Source organism: Parathielavia appendiculata, assembly GCF_033297405.1.
Source record: "Parathielavia appendiculata strain CBS 731.68 unplaced genomic scaffold N657scaffold_7, whole genome shotgun sequence".
Taxonomy (NCBI): domain Eukaryota; kingdom Fungi; phylum Ascomycota; class Sordariomycetes; order Sordariales; family Chaetomiaceae; genus Parathielavia; species Parathielavia appendiculata.
In genome coordinates, this window is record NW_026944226.1 from 879,711 (window position 1) to 898,720 (window position 19,010).

The 19,010-nt window shown below is 56.3% G+C and overlaps 9 protein-coding genes and 1 non-coding gene across 10 annotated transcripts; 5 read left to right on the forward strand and 5 right to left on the reverse strand.

Annotated features, from left to right (window-relative positions):
* Positions 1–601: 601 nt before the first annotated feature.
* N657DRAFT_454996 (uncharacterized protein) lies at positions 602–1,326 on the reverse strand. The gene has a single exon (XM_062787466.1). It carries the CDS (start codon positions 1,143–1,145, stop codon positions 705–707), a length of 441 nt encoding a protein of 146 aa, XP_062647056.1. The 5' UTR covers positions 1,146–1,326; the 3' UTR covers positions 602–704.
* Positions 1,193–1,264, reverse strand: N657DRAFT_t92. Its single transcript has one exon. It is a non-coding gene; the product is annotated as a tRNA-Arg (tRNA).
* A 72-nt stretch (positions 1,327–1,398) lies between the features above and the next one.
* On the forward strand, positions 1,399–2,480 carry N657DRAFT_455192 (60S ribosome subunit biogenesis protein NIP7). Its single transcript, XM_062787469.1, has 5 exons — positions 1,399–1,570; positions 1,664–1,750; positions 1,823–2,051; positions 2,107–2,204; positions 2,256–2,480. Exons 1-5 carry the CDS (start codon positions 1,526–1,528, stop codon positions 2,367–2,369), a joined length of 573 nt encoding a protein of 190 aa, XP_062647057.1. The 5' UTR covers positions 1,399–1,525; the 3' UTR covers positions 2,370–2,480.
* Positions 2,481–2,590: 110 nt separating this feature from the next.
* N657DRAFT_573830 (glutamate 5-kinase) lies at positions 2,591–4,248 on the reverse strand (the record flags this gene model as incomplete). Its single annotated transcript, XM_062788993.1, has 5 exons — positions 2,591–3,426; positions 3,480–3,748; positions 3,776–3,915; positions 3,964–4,151; positions 4,209–4,248. The coding sequence occupies 5 exons, from the start codon at positions 4,246–4,248 to the stop codon at positions 2,591–2,593; spliced, it is 1,473 nt and encodes a 490-aa protein (XP_062647058.1).
* Positions 4,249–5,198: 950 nt separating this feature from the next.
* On the forward strand, positions 5,199–6,101 carry N657DRAFT_574053 (mitochondrial inner membrane protease ATP23; the record flags this gene model as incomplete). The annotated part of the gene is made up of 2 exons (XM_062789008.1): positions 5,199–5,807; positions 5,874–6,101. 2 exons carry the CDS (start codon positions 5,199–5,201, stop codon positions 6,099–6,101), a joined length of 837 nt encoding a protein of 278 aa, XP_062647059.1.
* Positions 5,872–7,802, reverse strand: N657DRAFT_646040 (Pkinase-domain-containing protein). Its single transcript, XM_062793053.1, has 3 exons — positions 7,574–7,802; positions 6,528–7,520; positions 5,872–6,473 (listed from the first exon to the last, which is right to left on the reverse strand). The coding sequence occupies exons 1-3, from the start codon at positions 7,667–7,669 to the stop codon at positions 6,354–6,356; spliced, it is 1,209 nt and encodes a 402-aa protein (XP_062647060.1). The 5' UTR covers positions 7,670–7,802; the 3' UTR covers positions 5,872–6,353.
* An 826-nt stretch (positions 7,803–8,628) lies between these two features.
* Positions 8,629–9,546, forward strand: N657DRAFT_620027 (TIP41-domain-containing protein; the record flags this gene model as incomplete). The annotated part of the gene is made up of 2 exons (XM_062790580.1): positions 8,629–9,366; positions 9,418–9,546. 2 exons carry the CDS (start codon positions 8,629–8,631, stop codon positions 9,544–9,546), a joined length of 867 nt encoding a protein of 288 aa, XP_062647061.1.
* A 101-nt stretch (positions 9,547–9,647) lies between these two features.
* N657DRAFT_646041 (uncharacterized protein) lies at positions 9,648–11,977 on the reverse strand. Its single transcript, XM_062793054.1, has one exon. It carries the CDS (start codon positions 11,713–11,715, stop codon positions 9,898–9,900), a length of 1,818 nt encoding a protein of 605 aa, XP_062647062.1. The 5' UTR covers positions 11,716–11,977; the 3' UTR covers positions 9,648–9,897.
* A 121-nt stretch (positions 11,978–12,098) lies between these two features.
* N657DRAFT_646042 (ADP-ribosylation factor-like 2, arl2) lies at positions 12,099–13,165 on the forward strand. Its single transcript, XM_062793055.1, has 6 exons — positions 12,099–12,212; positions 12,285–12,370; positions 12,391–12,392; positions 12,527–12,610; positions 12,669–12,749; positions 12,805–13,165. The coding sequence occupies exons 1-6, from the start codon at positions 12,112–12,114 to the stop codon at positions 12,934–12,936; spliced, it is 486 nt and encodes a 161-aa protein (XP_062647063.1). The 5' UTR covers positions 12,099–12,111; the 3' UTR covers positions 12,937–13,165.
* Positions 13,166–14,128: 963 nt separating this feature from the next.
* On the forward strand, positions 14,129–18,992 carry N657DRAFT_573982 (uncharacterized protein; the record flags this gene model as incomplete). Its single annotated transcript, XM_062789006.1, has 5 exons — positions 14,129–14,255; positions 14,409–16,431; positions 16,528–17,407; positions 17,453–18,529; positions 18,591–18,992. 5 exons carry the CDS (start codon positions 14,129–14,131, stop codon positions 18,990–18,992), a joined length of 4,509 nt encoding a protein of 1,502 aa, XP_062647064.1.
* Positions 18,993–19,010: the final 18 nt, after the last annotated feature.

Below are 19,010 nucleotides of genomic sequence, written 5' to 3' on the forward strand. Positions count from 1 at the left end.
GCTCATGCAGCTTGTAAGCTGCGAAAGCTGCAAGGCCATCACTCACGCATGCCATGGTCATACCGAGCCGCGGGGTTGCAAACCCGGTTCGCGGGGAGGAGAGCAACAGGGATTTTGGGATGTAAGGTGCTTGCTTACACTGCACTGACTGCAGCCATGTTGCAATGTCGTCGGATGGTAGCTCCCGTAGATTGCAGGGGCATTGCCAGGGCCGTTCCGTTACGCGCCCAGAACGGCTTGACCGGGTACTTCATTGCGGGTAATTAGGAGAAGGCTTGCCCAGGTTCCTGGTGCTTGGGCTCCCGGCGTGCCGAGAGCCATTCCGGAAACGACCTCTGCGGCACATGTCCTCCGAGATTCTCAGCGTCCCATCACCGTTCACGTCCTCCGCCCTGGACGCCTGGCCAACGAGAGTGTCGAGGTTTGTCATGGCGAAGGTCTTGGCGAAGTCTGCACGTTGCATTGTAGAGTGCCAGAACAGTCGCGCCGCGATTGGCATTCCTGGAGGAGTTGACCGGAGTTGCTTTGAAATGCAAGAGTTTGGCGCAGTGCCGGGTATTTGTGAAGGTTGATGAAACAGGAAGGTATCGTCGCGACCCGAAAACCCGGTCGACGTGCCTTTCGCACGTTTCCCAATAACTTCAGCCCAGCTCAGCTTGTCGATCAGTTGCGGCCACGCTCAAGACACGCACGAGACCTGGTGATCATCTTGGTTGGCCGATAGCCGCATGTAAAGTACTTGCTTCTGTGCAGGTTACTAATACCTGACTTCCCCAGGTTCGTTGCATTGTTGCCAAGAAAGGGAGTTGAGGTTCATGCAGAGACGTTGTATTTTCGGAACTCTGACTACGGATATGTACTCTTCGAAAGTCAGCTGCGAATGTTGCGTGCGTTGCTTTGCCAAGGTTTTCATCTTGCCATACGATAAATGGTACGGATCTAGGTACAGATCCGTACAGAGTGCCCGTACCTTCGTACAGTATAATACCGGGAATTGCTGACGTGGTCATTTGATTGGCTTTTAGTTTGCTTGGATCTGGTACTCGCAAACCGGCCCAATGCAGTGTGGTCTGAACACTGAGATAACAGACAGGGCAGGCCACAAGTAACAAGGAAAGTTGCCGATAACTGAATGGACAACGCATTGAACAGAGTCAAAAATGAAGTTTGGGTGGTGAGAAAAAGTGATGACCGACCTCGACGCGGCTCGAACGCGCAATCTCCAGAGCCGAAATCTGGCGCCTTACCATTTGGCCACGAGGCCCACATGTTGTTGATTGGGTAATTTTAAATATATAGTTTAACATGCAAATCCAACGCGAAGCGGAACCATGGGGCAGTTGTGGGGTGGTCCAAGAGGCAATGCGGGTAAAAGTGGAGCGCTCAGCAGGCCGCTCGACTTTTTTGGACTTCGCGATAAGCATAGAGTACCAAGAACTGCCAAACCTGGAAGAGAGACCCGAGACAGAACAACAAAACCTATTACACCACTCCCACCTAGCGGACGTACTCCCATACCGCCAACATGCGCCCCTTAACTGATCAGGAAATGAAGACAGTGTTGGACAAGGTAGGATTCTTTGGCGCGTTCCTCTCTCCTTCTCTTTGACAGCCACCAATTCCACTTCTCGACCATAGCAACAATCCAGCTAACACCCCCCAGCTAGCCAACTATGTCTCCGACCTGAAAAGTCTAATTGCCCCCCTCGAGGACGGCGACCGTTACGTGTTCCGGCTGAACCACTCCCGGGTACGCCCTCCCGATGCCTTCTCACACCGCACCCTCCTCGGGCCATGACTTACACACCGAATACTTGCATAGGTCTACTACGTCAAGCTTTCTATCGCCAACCTTGCCACGAGCATTAGCCGTGACGCGCTGCTCAGCTTGGGTACTTGTCTGGGGAAGATGACCAAGACGGGCAAGTTTCGCCTGCACATCACGGCACTGCCCATCATTGCGCCGGGCGCGCGGCACAAGATTTGGGTCAAGGATAACGGGGCGCAGCCTTTCCTATATGGGTCAAATGGTGGGTATCTGTGGATTGAAGGTTTAGGGCATGGATGGTTGAGTAGTAGGGACGATTGCTGACTGCCAGTGAACAGTGGTGAAAGCGCACGTTGGGAGGTGGTCCGAGGACTGCCCGGAACATTCGGGCTGTGTCGTGTACAGCATGGCGGATATCCCACTCGGTTTTGGAGTGGTATGTTCTTTTGGTGTTTCGAACTTTGAGGGCATGGCTGACCTGCATTAGACTGCAAGGAGTACGACCGAGGCGCGACGATTGGATCCTACGGGCATCGTGTGCTTCCGGCAAGCAGACTGCGGCGAGTACCTCCGCGACGAGGACACTCTCTTTGCGGGTTAATTGGGCCAACTCGGTAATGGTATAGTTAGACAAAAACGACATATGGGCCGGCGTCAGGTGTTCAAATGGCCTCGTATCTATCAATGAGGCGGTGGCTGCTTTGGTTATCAACACGACCTTGCTTTCACTCCACGCAAGATACCAAGGAAAAGATCTATTCTATCTACCCCACCAATCTCTTCACTTTTCTTGACCACTGCAACTTGGCTTTCTCATCTCTCTCACAGCACCGCCCCCTCACCTTCATACCCGCCAATTCCCCTCCCATCCACCACCTCCCTCACCGGCGTCGCCGGCCGACTCTCCCTGACCGGCGCAAACAGACTGATACTCTCTCTCTGTGCAACATACTCGCTATCCGCATACCCCAGAATCCCCTCCACCTCGGCACTCTGCCTCCCCTTGATTCTCGCAATCTCACTACTCGAGTAATTCGTCAGCGCCCTCCCCACCTCCCGCGCGTCGCCCTCCCACAACTTCCCCCCATCATCTCCCGCTCCTCCTGCTCCGTGAGTCTTCTTCCTTCGGTCGACCACGCACAGCCGCACCGCCTCTTGCTGCGCAAACACGCCCTCCACGTCAACCACGCCCACGGGCAGCAGCCCGGCCTTGCCGACGAGCGCCTTGTACGCGCCCTGGTCGATGTACAGCGTCCCGTGCGGGCGCAGGCCGTGCAGGATCCAGAAGTAGCGGTCGCGGACCGGGTGTGGCGAGGGGAGGAAGCGGGTGTGGAGAGGGATTTTGGGGATCGGGGTTGGGGTGGATGTCCCGGTGTTGCGGCCGGAGTCTGACAATGGGGTGGTTACTGAGGAGGTGAGGAGGGCTTCGGCGGTTTGTTGGTGTTGTTGTTGTTCTGGAGTGTCGGGGGCTTGGTTGGCTTTAGTGGCGAGCGAGGGCGGCGAGCGGCTGGCTTGGATGTGCTTGACAATCTTGACGATGTTTCCTGGGTTGGAGGACCGTGTGATGACGGTTGTCACTCCGGCGGATGTGGCGAGGCGGGCGGCCACGATCTTGGTCATCATGCCGCCTGTGCCGAGGGAGGAGCCGGCTGATGAGACTGTAAAGAAGTGAGTAGACGACTCTTCGCAGCGGAAAAAGGGCTGGGTCTACCGTCTGCTACCAGCGACCCAATGTCTTCGACCACCTCAATAGGTTGTGCCCCAGGATTGGTTCGAGGGTTCTTGTCGTACAAACAGTCGACGTCGGTCATGAGGAAGAGAAGGTCGGCGTGAACCATGGCTGCGGTGATGGCTGAGAGGGTGTCGTTGTCGCCAAACTTGATTTCCGACACTGCCAGCGTGTCGTTCTCGTTGACGATGGGAATGACGCCCATGTCGAGCAACTCGTTAACGGTTCTCTGAGCATTGAGATAGCGTGACCTCTGAGCCTTGTGTCAGCAGCAGAACATAAGAGCCAGGGTTTCTTGGTCACTTGCATCCGCGATATCGTTTCTCGTCAAGAGAATCTGAGCGATGGGCTGGTTTAGGTGGGTGAATAGGCTGTCCCAGAGACTCATCAACCGGCATTGGCCGATGGCTGCGAGCGCCTAGTGATTGTCAGTTATGCCCGCGGTGTGTGGTATACCAGATCAGACCTGCAACTTTGACAGATGCTTTGGCCGCTTATCAACATCCATCCTCCGCAGTCCCACGCCAATGGCACCAGACGAGACGATGATGACTTTGTGCCCATCTTTCCTCAGTTTCACGGCCGTTTCCACTATGGACGTCAGGATAGAGAGGAGGGGCTCATGGGACTTCTCGTCGACAATAGAGCTTGTTCCTGAAAAGAGCCTTGTCAGTTACACCAAGCCCTCGTCTCAGAGCATCTATTACTCACCGAGCTTGATCACGACGCCAAGCGGACGTGGCCCCCTCATAGCTGTGGAATATAATCACGAAGTCAGAAGTCAGTGAATAACAACAGAAATAGGAAGACCCAAAAGTCAAAGAAAAGCAATCAGTTCACTCTGCGGGATTTCTCCCTTGCTTACACGGATTCCAACTCGTTTCCATTATGTATATTCCTCCTCAGTCAGTTTCCAGGGGTGCTGTAATTTATCCTGGCCGATGCTGCTGCAGGGCGCGCAACACCACATCAGTGGGACCGTTGTGACAATGCTGCAGCTTGTGAAGCGGTTTCAATTGGCCGACATCGGGAGAGACCCAGAAAATCCAAGGTTGAAAAACAGTCCACACCCAAGCATTGGGGCGCGCCTTCTGCTTGTCGAGCTCGGTAACTTATATATTACGACGTGACCCGCCAGTTCTTACGACAATTACCATGCTCTTACGGCTTAAAGCCTCTTCCACTGGCTGGACCGGCAACTCACAGTACATTGTACCATATAATACGATACAACAAACATCGTGATCTCCCTTTGCATCAAGAGCCTCTCAGATGCCAATGCACCCTGTCATCAACAACAACAACGTACTGTGTGTACTCCGTAGGGACATACAAACGCAGTCCACTACAGAGTATTGAGGTGGCCTTGCCTGACTCTGTGCTGGGAATTCACCGCCTGCCAAGCTGGAAAGGGCGTGCCAGGACAATCTTGTGGAGCACCCAGTGTTAGGCGGGTGAAAAACTGGGACCGGTCGTTAGCGGCACCTTGCAGATCAGATCGTGAAACTTTGAAGGGAAACATTCAAAGCCGACTCGCAACGACAAGTGACGATCTCTCCGGCATCTTGACGGACTACCCATTCCCTGGCCTTTTGCTCGAATTTCTGATAGGCATCCAAGGTAGCACAATACTTCTTTCGTAGACGGAGCCGTCACAATCAAACCGTCGAGCTCCTGGCCCCCAGAACAGCCGTAACCACGATGTCGACACCACCACCACCCTCCTCAACACCACTTCCGTCCTCCTCCTCCGCCCCCCAGCCCGAGACCCAACCACAACAACAGCAACAATCACAACCGCAACCAACCGCCCGCCCGCTCCCGCGCTTCCTCGAGAACGACCCCGCCCGCACAGGCTACGATCCCTCGCTCAAATGGTGGATGAACTACTTCAAGATACTAGCCGGCCAAATCACACCAGAGGGAATCGAGCACTACCGCGAGGACCGGTACAAGGCTAACGAGGCGCGGGACTGCGCGCGGTGCGAGCGCGATCGCGACTACCTCTTCCAATACTCGCCCGTGATCCGGTTCCTGCGGGACAAGGTCACGGCGCTCAACGGCACGCTCGATGCGTCCAACGTCGTGTGCCGGCGGTGTCCGGCGCGGGTGGCGGAGGATGGGAGGGTGGTCAGGCAGGGCGGGGGCTTTAGCCCCGATCACGGGATCCTGATCTGCGCGAACGAGATGAGGAGCAGGAGTCATCTGGAGGATACGCTCGCGCATGAGATGGTGCATGCGTGGGATCATTTGCGGTGGAAGGTGGATTGGATGGGGGGCCATGACTTGAAGCATGCTGCTTGCACCGAGGTACATTTTTCAACTCAGTACTTGTAGTCGGCTCTTGAACCAAGCGCTGACAGACGGCGGGAACAGATCCGGGCGTCGATGCTCAGCGGAGAGTGCCGGTGGACCAGGGAGTCCATCACAAGAGGCAACTGGACGCTGACTCAGCAGTTCCAGAATTGCGTGCGGATGCGCGCAATCCAGTCGGTCATGGCGCGCGCGACGTGTAGGGGCGACGTACACGCCACCAAGGTGGTCAATGAGGTGTGGGACTCGTGCTTCGCCGACAAGAGGCCATTTGAGGAGGTATATCGCTGAGCCCTTGCGCATGGCCCGCTGTAGCATCTTGCTTCACATGTGCAATGCTTGTACTATTAACGAACTTCTCCCAACAACCGTTGATGCAAACGACGTCGAGCAGGCCGACGCATAGAAATGGAATCAAACAGGCGAATCGGTTCCGCTATGCAAAGAACTCCCGGAAGTAACCCTGGCTGCCACCGCCCCGACTCCTGAACGCCACACGCTTGATCTTGAAATGCTGCAAAGCTCTCCTGGAGCTCAGCTGAGCTATTTGAGGGGCTTCTCCCGATTGCTCGCCCGTTCACCCTTCACGCAGTGCTTGATGATCCAGGGATGAGTCTGGACCTCTTCGAGAGGGAGCCGCTTCTCTGGGTCAAGCACCAGCAACTACCCCGAGTTAGCAGGATTCGTGGAAGCAACGATCATACCAAATAAGCACACCTTCTTGATGAGGTCCTTGGCCTCCTTGCTCACCCACTCCGGGATGGTCATGTCGGCCCTGGCAATCCGCTTGTGCGTCATGATGGGCGTGTCCTCAAACGGCGCCTCACCGACTAAGAACTCGTATATCAGGACGCCGAGGCTCCACAGGTCAACCTTCTCGTTGTACCAGTTGTCCTTGCTGCCGGACTTGATCATCTCGGGCGGTAGGTAGTCGAGAGTGCCGCAGAGCGTCTGGCGCCGGTTGTTGGGCGCGTGCACGCTCCAGCCGAAATCCGAAATCTTGATCTCGCCGTGGATGCCCACCAGGATGTTCTCGGGCTTGATGTCGCGGTGTATGACGTGCTTGCGGTGCAGGTAGCGCAGAGCCGAGGCCATCTGGGCAGTGTACTGGGCAGCCTTCCACTCGGGGAAGCGGTTCTCGCGGCGCAGGTGCTTGTACAGCTCGCCCTTGCCGGCGAACTCGAGGATCAGGAAGATACGCTTGCTGTCGTGGAAGTGGCCGTATAGCTTGAGAATGTTGGGGTGCCGCAGGTTGCTCTGGATCTCAATCTCGCGGCGCACCTGCTTCTCGACGCCCGAGCCCTGCTGCAGCTCCGACTTGTAGAGCACCTTGAGCGCGCAGATGAAGTTGGAGCTGCGTTCACGCGCCAGGTACACGCGGCCAAACTTGCCCTTGCCGAGGGGCCGTCCAATCTCGAACATGCCGAGGTGGAATTGCTTGGGCACAAGTGGCTGGTCGACATAGGAAGACGAGGTGCGCTCGGCGAGGGCAGTTTCGTCGGAGCTGCGAGAGGACAGTGATGATGACTTCTCCTTGTCCTTCCTGGGCGAGACCGGGTTGCTTGGTAGTGCAGAGCTTTTCCATTGGGCGGCTTGCGAAGGGAGGGTGACGGTTGCGGTAACGGTGTTGGCGCTTTGAGATTGCAGCGCAACCTTGAGGAGGTTTGGTCTGCTGCCGTGGGCGAGTTGGCTTGATGACATACCAAGGGGCTGAAGGCCAAGTCAGCAACAACTGAGTTTCAGCTGCTGTGGGATAACAATACCTTTGTCTTCTGGTACAACCGGGCGTTCTCACCCGGGTCATTCTCGTCGTGGACCGACAAGCGGTCGAAGCAGGCCTCGAGCGTTCTTGTCGCCATTGTTATTAATTAACCTGGGTATTCGAAAGTGTGGAAGCAATCGCTGACAACACAAAGAGAATGATAAAACAACGCTGTGTTGTTTTGGGCCGCAGTTGCAATAAAGAATGAGGATCGAGGATGTCCAAGTTGAAGGGTCAGGTAAGCTGTTTACCATTTCGCATGGGGGTTGGCCGTTGCCTAGCAACCGTTTTAGCTGGCCCGCCAATGTGCGGCAGCGCCCTGTTCGGGCCGCCTCGATATCCTGCGAGCCAATCCACACATGCATAGTATTGTGATAAAGCTCAGGTAAATGGTATCGTAGGTACCTCATGGATATACCGCGAAGGCGGTCTACATTAGGTACTTTTGCCGTCGGCAGCAGGTGTAGGAGCTCACATGGTTCTCCAAGATACCTTAGGTAGACGAGAGCCGTACTCAGTATTTGTACGGAGTGTCCGTAGACGCCGTTATTCCATCGTATGGTTTGGATTCAATGTCTTTACCATTCATCGCCCTTCTCGTACGGAAGTGCCCGGCGATCTTCGACTGCCATGTATCCCTTACAACCTGTCTCGAGACTTTGTTGCAAAAGCCGACAATGGAGAGTTTGAGGGCCAAGCATCAATTCCGGTTTGTTCTGCGTTGCTACCCCGCCAAACAGCTCCGAGCTCCAAACCACGCTCGCCAATTCAACAAAACTACGAATCCTGCTCCAGACTTAACCAAAGCGTCGAAATCACATTCGGGTGTTAAACACCAGTGAAGCAAGTAACGACTCAAAACTCTCTCCTCCGTACCAGGCGAAGCAGAGACAATTCGAAAGCGGACCGACCCAACCAAGTTTGGCCCTGAATTATACCGACTTCTGCACAACTAATCGTCCCACGACCACCAAGCCGCTCGATCGCAACCACAGCCGCCTAGGCGTGGACTCATAACCCGTTATCAATACGACCAAACAAAGGAACAGCGAAAAGATGGACCGTCCACCACCAATAAACCCCTTTTCCTCTACCATCCCACCCTCAACCATAACCCTCGCAACCCGCACGCACACCCAACCACCCTTCCAGATCACCTCGCGCAAGCTGCCCATCCTCAAAGCGGGTCCCATCGAAGCCATGTCCTCGCGCTTAGGCATCCCCCTCCCCGAGATGATCTTCGGCGACAACCTCGTCTCCGTTACCCACCCTTCCTCGGGTTGGAGCATCTCGTTTGGCGCCGAGGGCGCGCTCGACACGGTGGACAAGACGGGCGAGGGCGGCATGCTGCGCGTTGCGTACGCACGCGAATGGAGCTCGAGCCGCGAGAAGACGAGCGCGGGGATCTCGGAGGTGGTGAGGCCGTTTGATTGGAGCTATAGCGCGGCGTACAAGGGGGATGAGGTAAAGGCGGGCGATGGGAGGGGGTTGGAAGAGAGGCAAGGCGGGGAAGGGGAGGGGATACCCGTTGAGTTGCTGAAGAGGAGGGATCCGATATTGTTTGCGGATGAGGTGGTCTTGTACGAGAGTGAGTTGGATGATAACGGGATTAGTGTGATGAGTGTGAAGGTGAGGGTGATGGAGCAGAGGATGCTGCTGCTTTGTCGGCTGTTTATGAGGTTGGATGGGGTGGTGGTGCGGGTAAGGGATACGAGGGTGTATGTGGATTTTACGAAGGAGATGGTGGTTCGGGAGTATGCCGCGAGAGAGGACAAGTTTGACAACGTCAAGAGGGTAGGTGGCTTATTGTCTTTCCTTCTACACAAACAAGAGCTGACGAGGCAGAATCTCTACATGAGCGGGATGATGCCCGACGCCATAACAATCGCCTTGAGAGATTCCAACCAGGTTGCCAACCTACTTCCCGTTGTTGGGCACTCGCTAGAGAGCGTCTGCTTGGCAGGGAAGTCGTAGCCTACTAGCGCTACCTTACCTTTTCTTCCGTGGCATTCAGCCACGGCAAGGCTAGCGGTTATGCGTCTGGCGCGATACGATGCATTTGTTGCTAGACAAATCACGAGGCATGATGGATGGGCATGACTTTACTTCTCGAGTGTAAAACAACCACCCTAGTCAAGTCAGAGTTACCTTGGCAATACCGTCCAAGCCAAGCAACGCTAATGTCCAGTGCAAAATCTTCAAGGGCACGGTAAACGGCCTCCTATCCATCCGCTTCCCAGCAAAGGTCGGCCACATGAATACCAACCAACCCCTCAAAATCGGTACCAGTCAAATAGAGTTCAACCATCTCTCTGCTCAACGGTCTCACCGGGCATACGGCCCCGGCGACGAGCTCTCAGTGACATCTTCGAACGACAGCTCCCACTTATCCACCTCTTTAAACTTTTTGACAGCCTGCTGCAACTCCTCTCCCAAGCGTTCAGCCATTATCTGGCTCGTCTCCTCCTCCGGAAGTGCCTGGTCTTGTTCCTCTTCCTCCTCTTCGTCGCCTCCGTTACCAATCACAATCGTCTCCTCGACTTCTTCATTCTCCTTGTCTTCGTTCATCGACCCATATGTTCGCAGGGTGCGCTTCTTGCCGGCGCCGTCACCGCCCTCGATTTGCCTCCCTTTCCGGTTGGAGGTCAATTTGCTCAAGGGTTGCTGGCCGTTTCGCCTCCGCGCGGCTCGCGAGTCGACGTATGAGAACTCATCCTCTGCAATGTCATAGCGCTCATCTTCCGAGTCATCGAGGTCAAAAGGATCGTTGCTGTCAGTGGTGCGATTGGATGCCTTGCCCCGTCGGCGCGGGAGGAGAGAGGTCAGATCCGCTGTGGTGACCTTCGTTTGCGGCGGGTCAGCCTTCTTTCTTGCGGCGGGTTTGGTTGCGGCGCCGTAGTTGGGCGAATGTGTCAGTGACGGTGGAGACGATATATTCGAGGACAGATCGTCGGGTTCCGGTGTCTTGAGTGCTCTTGCTGGTGGCCTGCGCGTATATGTGCGGTGGGCCAACGTATCCAACGGAGGCAAGGCAGGGGGGCTGCCGCTTTCCGAGGAGCTACTGAGAGGGGGCGCCATGTCCGGATCATCCTCCCGCACAGGTGTCGAGAACCGATCCCTTTCTCGGGCACGACCACGTGGGGGGCTCGGAGTCCGCTCAACTTCAATTTCATTTGACTGATGAGTCACTTCCGCCTCCTCGCCCTCTTCCTCTGCCTCGGGCCCGGCCGCAAGCCTCTTCTCTCGGCCATCTTCGTGACTTTCCAAAGACTTCCGCTTCCGCGACGGCAACACGGGCGAACCCTCTCTTGAGCCGCTGGCCGCGCGTGTCTGCCGTCTCGTCCTGTCAAGTGGGGTTGATTCGCCATCCGGACCAGACTCGTCGCCATCGCCGAGAACACTTGCATTTCGCGAAGCTTGTGAAGCCCGCGATTGAGATCTCTCTGTTCGAGCCTTTCTCCCCGTACCAAGAATGCTAGGCGCACGCTCGCGCCGCCTAAAGGTGCCAAAACTGAGCGTTGTGCCGATGCTTGGTGTGGTTTGACCCCTGCTGCTCGGCCGGATCGGCCCTTTATCCCTCCTCGCAACGCTCGACTGTCTAGGCCGGCGTTTGAACATGGCAACATTGAATGATGACGCATCCGTCGAGCGGTAGCCAGTCTGCGTGTCTTCAATGGCATTCTCGGTGACGTCCAGGCTGTCGTCGAGATTACCGAAGAAGTCGTCATCCAGATCGAGTCCTGACGCGTCGTTCAACCGAGGCTGTCTCTCAACGGCTGACTCTGTCCGACTGCGCTCGATGTCCGGGCTCTCGGCTTGGTCTGGCCGGGAGGTCGACGTAAGGTCGTCCAGTCTGCTCATCGCATCATCTCGCCTGCGTCTTGAGTCTTCCAATACCCTCGCTTGGTCCGAGTTCAGATCAAGGTGCTGGGTCGCCCGTGCCTTGGCAGCCTCGATCCGCTGTTGTATGCGCTCCTTCTCGCGATCGCTCACATCGTATATGTCGCTCCCCGGGACTGCAACCAGCGTGCCGACGGGTTCTATCGCACCGGGTGGGGTGACGGATGATTGCTGCTCCTTGGGCGCTGAAGGTGTCCTGTTGCGGCGCGCCACAGCGACGCGCGACCGTTTTGGCCGAGGCATCGCGTGTTACAAATATACTATGTCTGTGATGGCTGAATGGGAAGTGTCAATCGGTTATGACCTCGCCTTAATCGCAGGAGAACGAGGTGGCGTGCACGAAGATTGAGGTTTTGTCTGTGGTGGTAAGAGAATTGGAGCCTCAACGACGCGCCAGAACGCGAAGACAAACAAATTCAGGAAAGCTTGGCAGGTCCCACTCTTCTTGGGCCGTGTATTCGTGTATGGGGTACATTACGGAGGTACGGATACCATTCCCCAGGGCACATGCGTTTAGGGGCCGCCCTCAACAAACACATCAAAAACCTCAACTCTGGGACTCATGCAAACATGTTGTCCATTTTACGAAAAGCTCGCTTGAAAGATAAAGAATTGCGAGTCCTCATGCTTGGGCTCGATATGGCTGGGAAAACAACGATCGTCAAGCGAATCATGGGCGAGGATGTTAACGCCATTAGCCCAACCCTCGGCTTCAACATCAAGACGATCGACTATGCCGGGTATGCTTTCTTCCCTCTTTCGTGCCAAACACATGGTCTCGTTCTCGGAATTCTTACCTTGTCTGTTCTTAGGTACAAGCTCAACATTTGGGATGTCGGTGGGCAGAAAACTCTACGTTCTTACTGGCGTAACTACTTTGAGCAGACTGACTCTTTAAGTGAGTGAGCAACAATCTCCTATTTCTCTGGACTGTTCACAACACTTTTTTGGCCGTCTCGGGCGCCATCTTGCTCCCAAGACCGCCCCCGAGACTCCGTACCTGGTCCCTGCACCCTTCAGACACGGTCTAAAGATCAAATCACGCCTGACAGTGATGGCAGTATGGGTTGTTGACGCCACAGACCGGCTGCGGATTGACGACTGCAGAGAGGAGCTGCATGGGCTGCTCCAGGAGGAGGTGAGTTCGATAATTCCCTTACAACGTTGAGCGAGAGCTTGCTGACTATGCATAATAGAGATTATCTGGGGCCTCCCTCTTGGTATTTGCAAACAAAACCGACATCGATGGGTGTATGACTGAGGATGAATTGTCAAAGGTTCGTCTTCGTTTGCTGTCTCGTTCCATCAGGACTCACATACCTCTACGGCCAGGCTCTACGACTTGATGAGATCCGCACACATCGATGGAACATCCTCCGCTGCAGTGCCATTACCGGCAAAAACCTCAAAGAAGGTATGGCTTGGGTTGTCGAGGATGCCAAGGCCCGCCTCTTTCTGTATTGACCTCGCCGAACCTCCCCGGTTTGCAACTTCTCGAGAAAATGCCTGAGAGGAGGGCCCCTCGCCTTCAGATACTGCATGCGCTGGCTCAATTGCTGGCAGAGTCGGGTGGGACATGGTTGGCCTTCCACTACGCATGTTGCTGCAAGGGTTGGTCACAGATGGATCTGGACGCTTCTCGCCGCTGTTGTGTAGTACACAGCTGGCGAGTCCATGTCTGGGCTCTGAGGACTACTACACCGTGTGACAATGTCCCTCCGTCAGCTTTCTCAGGACCGTTTGCGCGAAATGAGGCCAGGCTGAGGTTGGAGGTTACCGACCGGCTCCAACGAAGGTGAGCGGACACTAGGCTCGACTGCTGTAGCTGCACAGGAAAGCCACCACGGGGGAATTGGTGTGCTCGCTGTCTAATATTCCACCATTTCTCAAGTCGAAGGGCCCAAGGGAGCAGATTTAGCATGCTTGGGAGGAGTGCCTGCAGTTCAGATAGCTCTCCTTGTGCAGCCTTTTTGTCATTTCCGCGGACGAACGCCCCCCTCATTTTTCCCGGTTTTACAACGAAAATCGCAAGCTGCACAATGATATGGCCACCGAGGGTGAAACCGAAAACGCTCCCACTCCTCGGTTGATGGAGAGGCAACCTGGGAAGGGTGTAAAGCGCCAGGTAAAACAGAGCATGTCTGTTACCGTGGAAACCGTCCTTGTCTCCGCGCTGGAGTGGGTCTTGAAACGGAGAGAAAGAGAAGGTGGAGGGAGGTAGGAGTTCGTACAAAGAGCAAATTAACTCAATCTGTTTCTCGCGAAGATATTACTCGAAGAAGACCAGATCGTATAGGTACATTCGCTGGGACATGCGGAGTGAACATGAAACAATGGCATTATTTCAACGTCACGGTTGCACAGAACAATGCTGGTGCTGAGATGCAAGACCAGTGGTCATAGCGCCTCTGCTGGAGCATGCAGCGGCAGCTCCCGTCAGACTGACCGTCCCAAGTTTCTGGGCCACATCAAATCGGCCCCTCCACGACTCATGCCTGTTAACGTTAGTTAGTCCCATCTTCCAGCGGGTCTTGAATGTTGACATCAACCCGTCTGAGTTTCTCTCCAAACACTCTTTCTGCCTCGTGCGCCGATCAGTAACTGCACCCTGCCGTTTGTGTGCCATGAAGAAGACATTGTCTCGGAAACATCCATCATGTCTGACGAGGTCTCCGACTTTTTGCGCTCAGTCGAGTCGTTGAGGGAGAGAGATGAGGCCCGATCGCGCGAGCTCGAGGAAAAGATTCTACAGGAAAAGAGAGAGAGACAAGCTCGCCGAGAAGGTTAGGCCGCCCCTCCGCGCAGAGCATCACCGATTCAATACGCACCGCGCATCGCAGCGGATGCTCGATCTAGAACACTGGATTTCTGATATCACCTGCCCACGCGCCCAGCGCGACCACTGGCACTCTGTTACTGACAGTCTGTTTCTGCAGAGCGCGCAAGATCGATTTCACCACAAAAGTCGTCACCAGCAAACACACCGCCACCGACTGCCTATCGCGTCGGCATCCAGCCGTCGGAAGCCAACGGCACCGCTCTAGAATCGCCTGGTCTCAAGAGCTCAGGGAGCCCCCGGCAACCCGTATCCGAATTTTCCTTCGATGCGATGGGATCTGCACCCGATCATTCGAGCTCTCCGTCGAAAGAGAACGAGTCTCCGTTCGATTCGGATATCAAACGGACCAGCGTGACTCTTCCGTCGCCCTCCATTGCAGTGCCGTCCGCACGATCTCCCCTCTCGTGGCAGAGACGGCCAACCTCACAGGCCTCTGATCGGCCGAAAAGCCGACCTCTATCCATGGTTGCTGCCGAAAACGCCGCCCGAAATTTTCCTGGCAGCTCCGAGCCCACCGAACAGACCAGTTCACGCGAACAAATCGTCCAGACCCTGGCCGGGAAGGATCCGTCCTGGTTTCGCCAGACCGCTGACCCAGGGCGCGGATCTGGGGCATTCAGGAAGACCCAAGTGGAGAATCAAGATACGGTCGACATGCCTTCTACACGCACCCAACTTCCGGGCATGTCACGGGAGCTGACGGCAGAACCTCCCAAAGACAGCCCAGTTGCTCGACCGGTGACGCCCACCACCCTGCCCGCAAAACTGGGTTCTCCGCTTCCCTTGACTGGCGCTCAACGTTTGGAGCCTCCGGTCAACGATAGTGCAGAAGACGCGAATACATCCTCGATCAACCGCCAGTCCATGACTTCCCCGCCAGGCCGCACCTCGCCCACCAGGCCGCTCTCACCCACCAAGGGCATGGGCGGCTTCGTTCAGAGTGCCATGATGAAGCGCTCAGATAGCGTCAAACGTTGGAGTGTCAACTCCCCTGCTGGCTTGCAACGCGCGGATTCCGCTCGCTCCAGCGTTAGCGACCTTGACAACGGACAGCGCCCCACCACTCCGAAGAGTGGCGTGCGCCCAAAGAGCTTGCTCAGGAGAGCCTCCGAAGCGCCTGCTCCCGCCGAGGAGAAGGTGCCCGAGCCCGACGAGCCGGTCGCTTCTGTTCGGCCAACAACGCCGGCAGAGACAACAACGAATAATACTGATGAGATTAAGACCCCGCCGACAAGTCCGTCCAAGACGATGGACTCCCGGCGGTGGAGCCCAACAAAAAGTTCCAGCTGGCTCGAAGCCGCCTTGAACAAACCCGAGTCACCCAAGGCCAAGCCGGCCCCTCCTGCGCCGACCCAGCCGGCGTGGATGGCTGAGCTGAACAAGGCGAAGGCCCAGAAAGCGAGTGCAGATCTCGCCCGTAGTGCGTCTTTACCCAAGAAGCACGAGGTGAAAACTGGTGGACTTCTGAGGTCGACTCCCATGGGCACAACGCTCAAGCCAAGCGCCCTAAGCGGCTTTCCAGTTGTCCCCCCTGCGTCAACAGCCGACAAACCCGCCGTCGGAGGATTGCGCGGCAGCCTCAGGAAAGCATCCCCGACGCCTGAGAGCCCAGCCGAGAGCAAAGGGGACCTCGCAGCCACGTCCAATGTCGAACCGGAAGCATCTTCAAAGAAAGATTTTCGCGCCAACCTCAAACCCCGCGCCCCGCCCCCCGAAGCCAAAAAAACGGACCCCGCCGATGAGTTGAAAAGCGTCTTTGGGACTCTACGGAGGACCAAGACGCAGAACTACGTCGCCCCGGATGAGCTGAAGGATAACATCCTCCGCGGCAAGGCGGGGCTGAATCTAACAGGTGGACCTAAGAAGACGGAGAGGAAAGACGAATTCAAGGAAGCTATCCTGAAGAAAAAGGAAGAATTCGCAAAGGCCCAACAAGAAGGGCGCAGTGTGACGAGGAAACCTGGCTCTTTGAGTGAAGATTCTATCCCTGAGGGTCTCGCAAAGAAGCTGGAGTTGCAGCGGACAGGAACAGTCTCGAAACAAAGTCCGACTACGCCAGATTTTCCCCTGAAAAGTCCTATACTCGCAGAATCGGCCCACCCCAACCAGATCTCTACGCGGTCCAGGAACGGTGTATCGAGTGGGGCGCCAGAGGTCGCGTCGAAATCAAGTTCCGGGAGTGCGAATGAGCCGACTGTAAGCTCGGATACCCCAAGCACCTCCCAGAAGTCAGCAGATGCCCCAGCTCGAATCGGAGGCAAAATCGGGGGCTTAGCAGACCGTTTTAATCTTGAGTTAGCCGGCCTCCTTACTAAAGGCCCTCCATCAGCATCGGGGCCCGGCAACACAGGCGCATCGAACGCTTCCGCAACATCTCAAGCGGAGTCTGAGCCTGCTGGACCTGGCCCTCGATTGACTCATCTGACGAAGAACCGAGCCCGTGGTCCTAGGAGGAAGGCTCCGACTTCTGTTGCTGTTCCAGCTGAGGAGGCCAAGGGGAAGGTGGAGAACACTACCTCCCAGTCGGAGGAAAAGGCCTCGCCTCTTGTGCCCAGGAGGCCGTCGTTCCCCTCGCTTAAACCATACGAGCTCGGTTCCATTCCCAAGGAGCAAACATCCCCGCCAAAACCTAGTAGACCAGTCATCTCTCCCAGACCAGAGAAGTTCGTGGCATCAACGCCTGAGAGCATCCCACCGGCGGCCTCTGGCCAGTCAGCAGACAAGCCGAAAACCGTGGGCGAGGTCACCTCCCTGATCGACTCGACCAAACGCTTGTCCAAGGAGGAGCCCAAATCGGTCAGCCAGCCCACCACGTTGGTTGGATCTACGCCGGTCAAGACTCGGCCCCGTTCACCTACCAAGGTCCATGAACAAGTGGCCGCTCTAGCTGCATTGAGCCAGCAGTCGCCAAAACCTGCCGGCTCCGGCGAAGCTGCTTCTCAGCCCTTATCACCCAAGAAGCTAGACATGAAGAGGATGTCGAGGTTTATGGACGAACAGGGTCAATCGAGTCCAAAGGCTGAGCCTGCCAGCTCTAAACCGTCTTCGCCGATCAAGGGCCGGTCAGATTCCCTCAGGTCAAGGCCGTCGTCGCCTGTAAAAGACAGATTTTCCTGTCTCGAGAAGCCCACAAATGGGAAGGCATCGGTAAGCGATTATGCTGAGCTGAAGCCTTCACTTCCGACAAAGAGTGCAGGGCAACTGTCGAGTGGTACAGGCCTGGGCTTGACACAACCCACTGCCGCGCCAGAACCGGTGATCGATAAGTCCTTCGCGGCTGAGCGGCCGTCGCCGTTGCCTGCAAAAATCTCCAGGCCACTTCCAACACCTCCCGCTGTGTCCTCTCCTCCGGTGACATCTCCACGCACAACCTCCCCATGGTCGCCAGGCAATCAGTTCTCAGATGCAACCTCGCTCCTTAGTGATTTTTTTGGACCAGAGCGGCCGAGACGGAAATACACGGCCGACGCAGCCGATATCCTCATGAGGCGGTCGGCCTCGACCGCCAAGGTCCAGACGCAACGGGCTCAACTGATCCAACTGACCTCGGAGGGCAAGAAGATTCCGGTGCCCTCGCACTATGAGCGTGTCCTCTTCGAGCGCGAGATGTACGTCTGTCCGCATACCTATATTGACAGTACCGGAAAGAAGGTAAACGAGGTCTACTTCTGGGCCGGCGACGAGGTGCCCGAATCGGAGGTCGACGACGCTCATCTGTTCGCCGCGCGTGAAGCTAGGGCGTATGGTGGAAAGCTGGTCAGGCTCACGCAAGGCAAGGAGACCTCCGAGTTCTTGCAGGCGCTCGGCGGCATTGTCATTGTCCGCCGCGGGTCGAGCAACAAGTACGACTCGCTCGCGCCAAATTTGCTCTGCGGCCGGCGGTACCTCGGTCAAGTCGCGTTCGACGAGGTGGACTTCTCCCCGCTGAGCCTCTGCTCCGGCTTTCCGTACCTCATCACGCAGAACGGGAAGTGCTACCTCTGGAAGGGCAAGGGCAGCGACGTCGAGGAGCTGGGCTGTGCCAAGCTAGTGGGCATGGACCTGGCCTTGACGGGCGAGCTGATCGAAGTGGACGAGGGTAGCGAGCCGGACAGCTTCTGGCACATGTTTGGCGGCGGAACTCGTCCCAACTCTGCCGACCACTGGCGGCTGAAGCCGAACTACGACAAGTACTGCGGCAGGCTGTTTTGCGCCAACAACGCCGCCGACGAGGAGCAGGTATGTCGTTTCCTCGCCCAACAATTCGTAGAGAAATGAATCTTACCTAACAACAACCAAGATAACCGAGCTCTCCCCCTTCTCCCAAACCGACCTCCTTCCCTCTAATATCTACGTCCTCGACGCCTTCTTCGAGCTGTACATCATCATCGGCGCCCGCTCGCAGCACCAATACACCGCCTTCCGCAACGCGCTCGACTTTGCTCAGGAGTATGCCATTCTGGCGGCGGGCATGGAGGACCGCCCGTTCGTGCCCATCGCGACGGTCGTGCTGGAAGGCATCCCCCGCGACATGAAGAGCGTTTTTCGGAAGTGGAGGGACGGCAAGAGTCCGACTGTTATGCATGTCCCGCCGCCGCAGCAGCAGACGCAGATGGCGCAGCAGGGAACAGGGTTGAAGAGGGCGAGGAGTCTGAAAATTGTACCGTTGACGCAGGCGCTGCAGGCGTTGTCGGCGGAGTAAATACCTTACGTGGGGTGC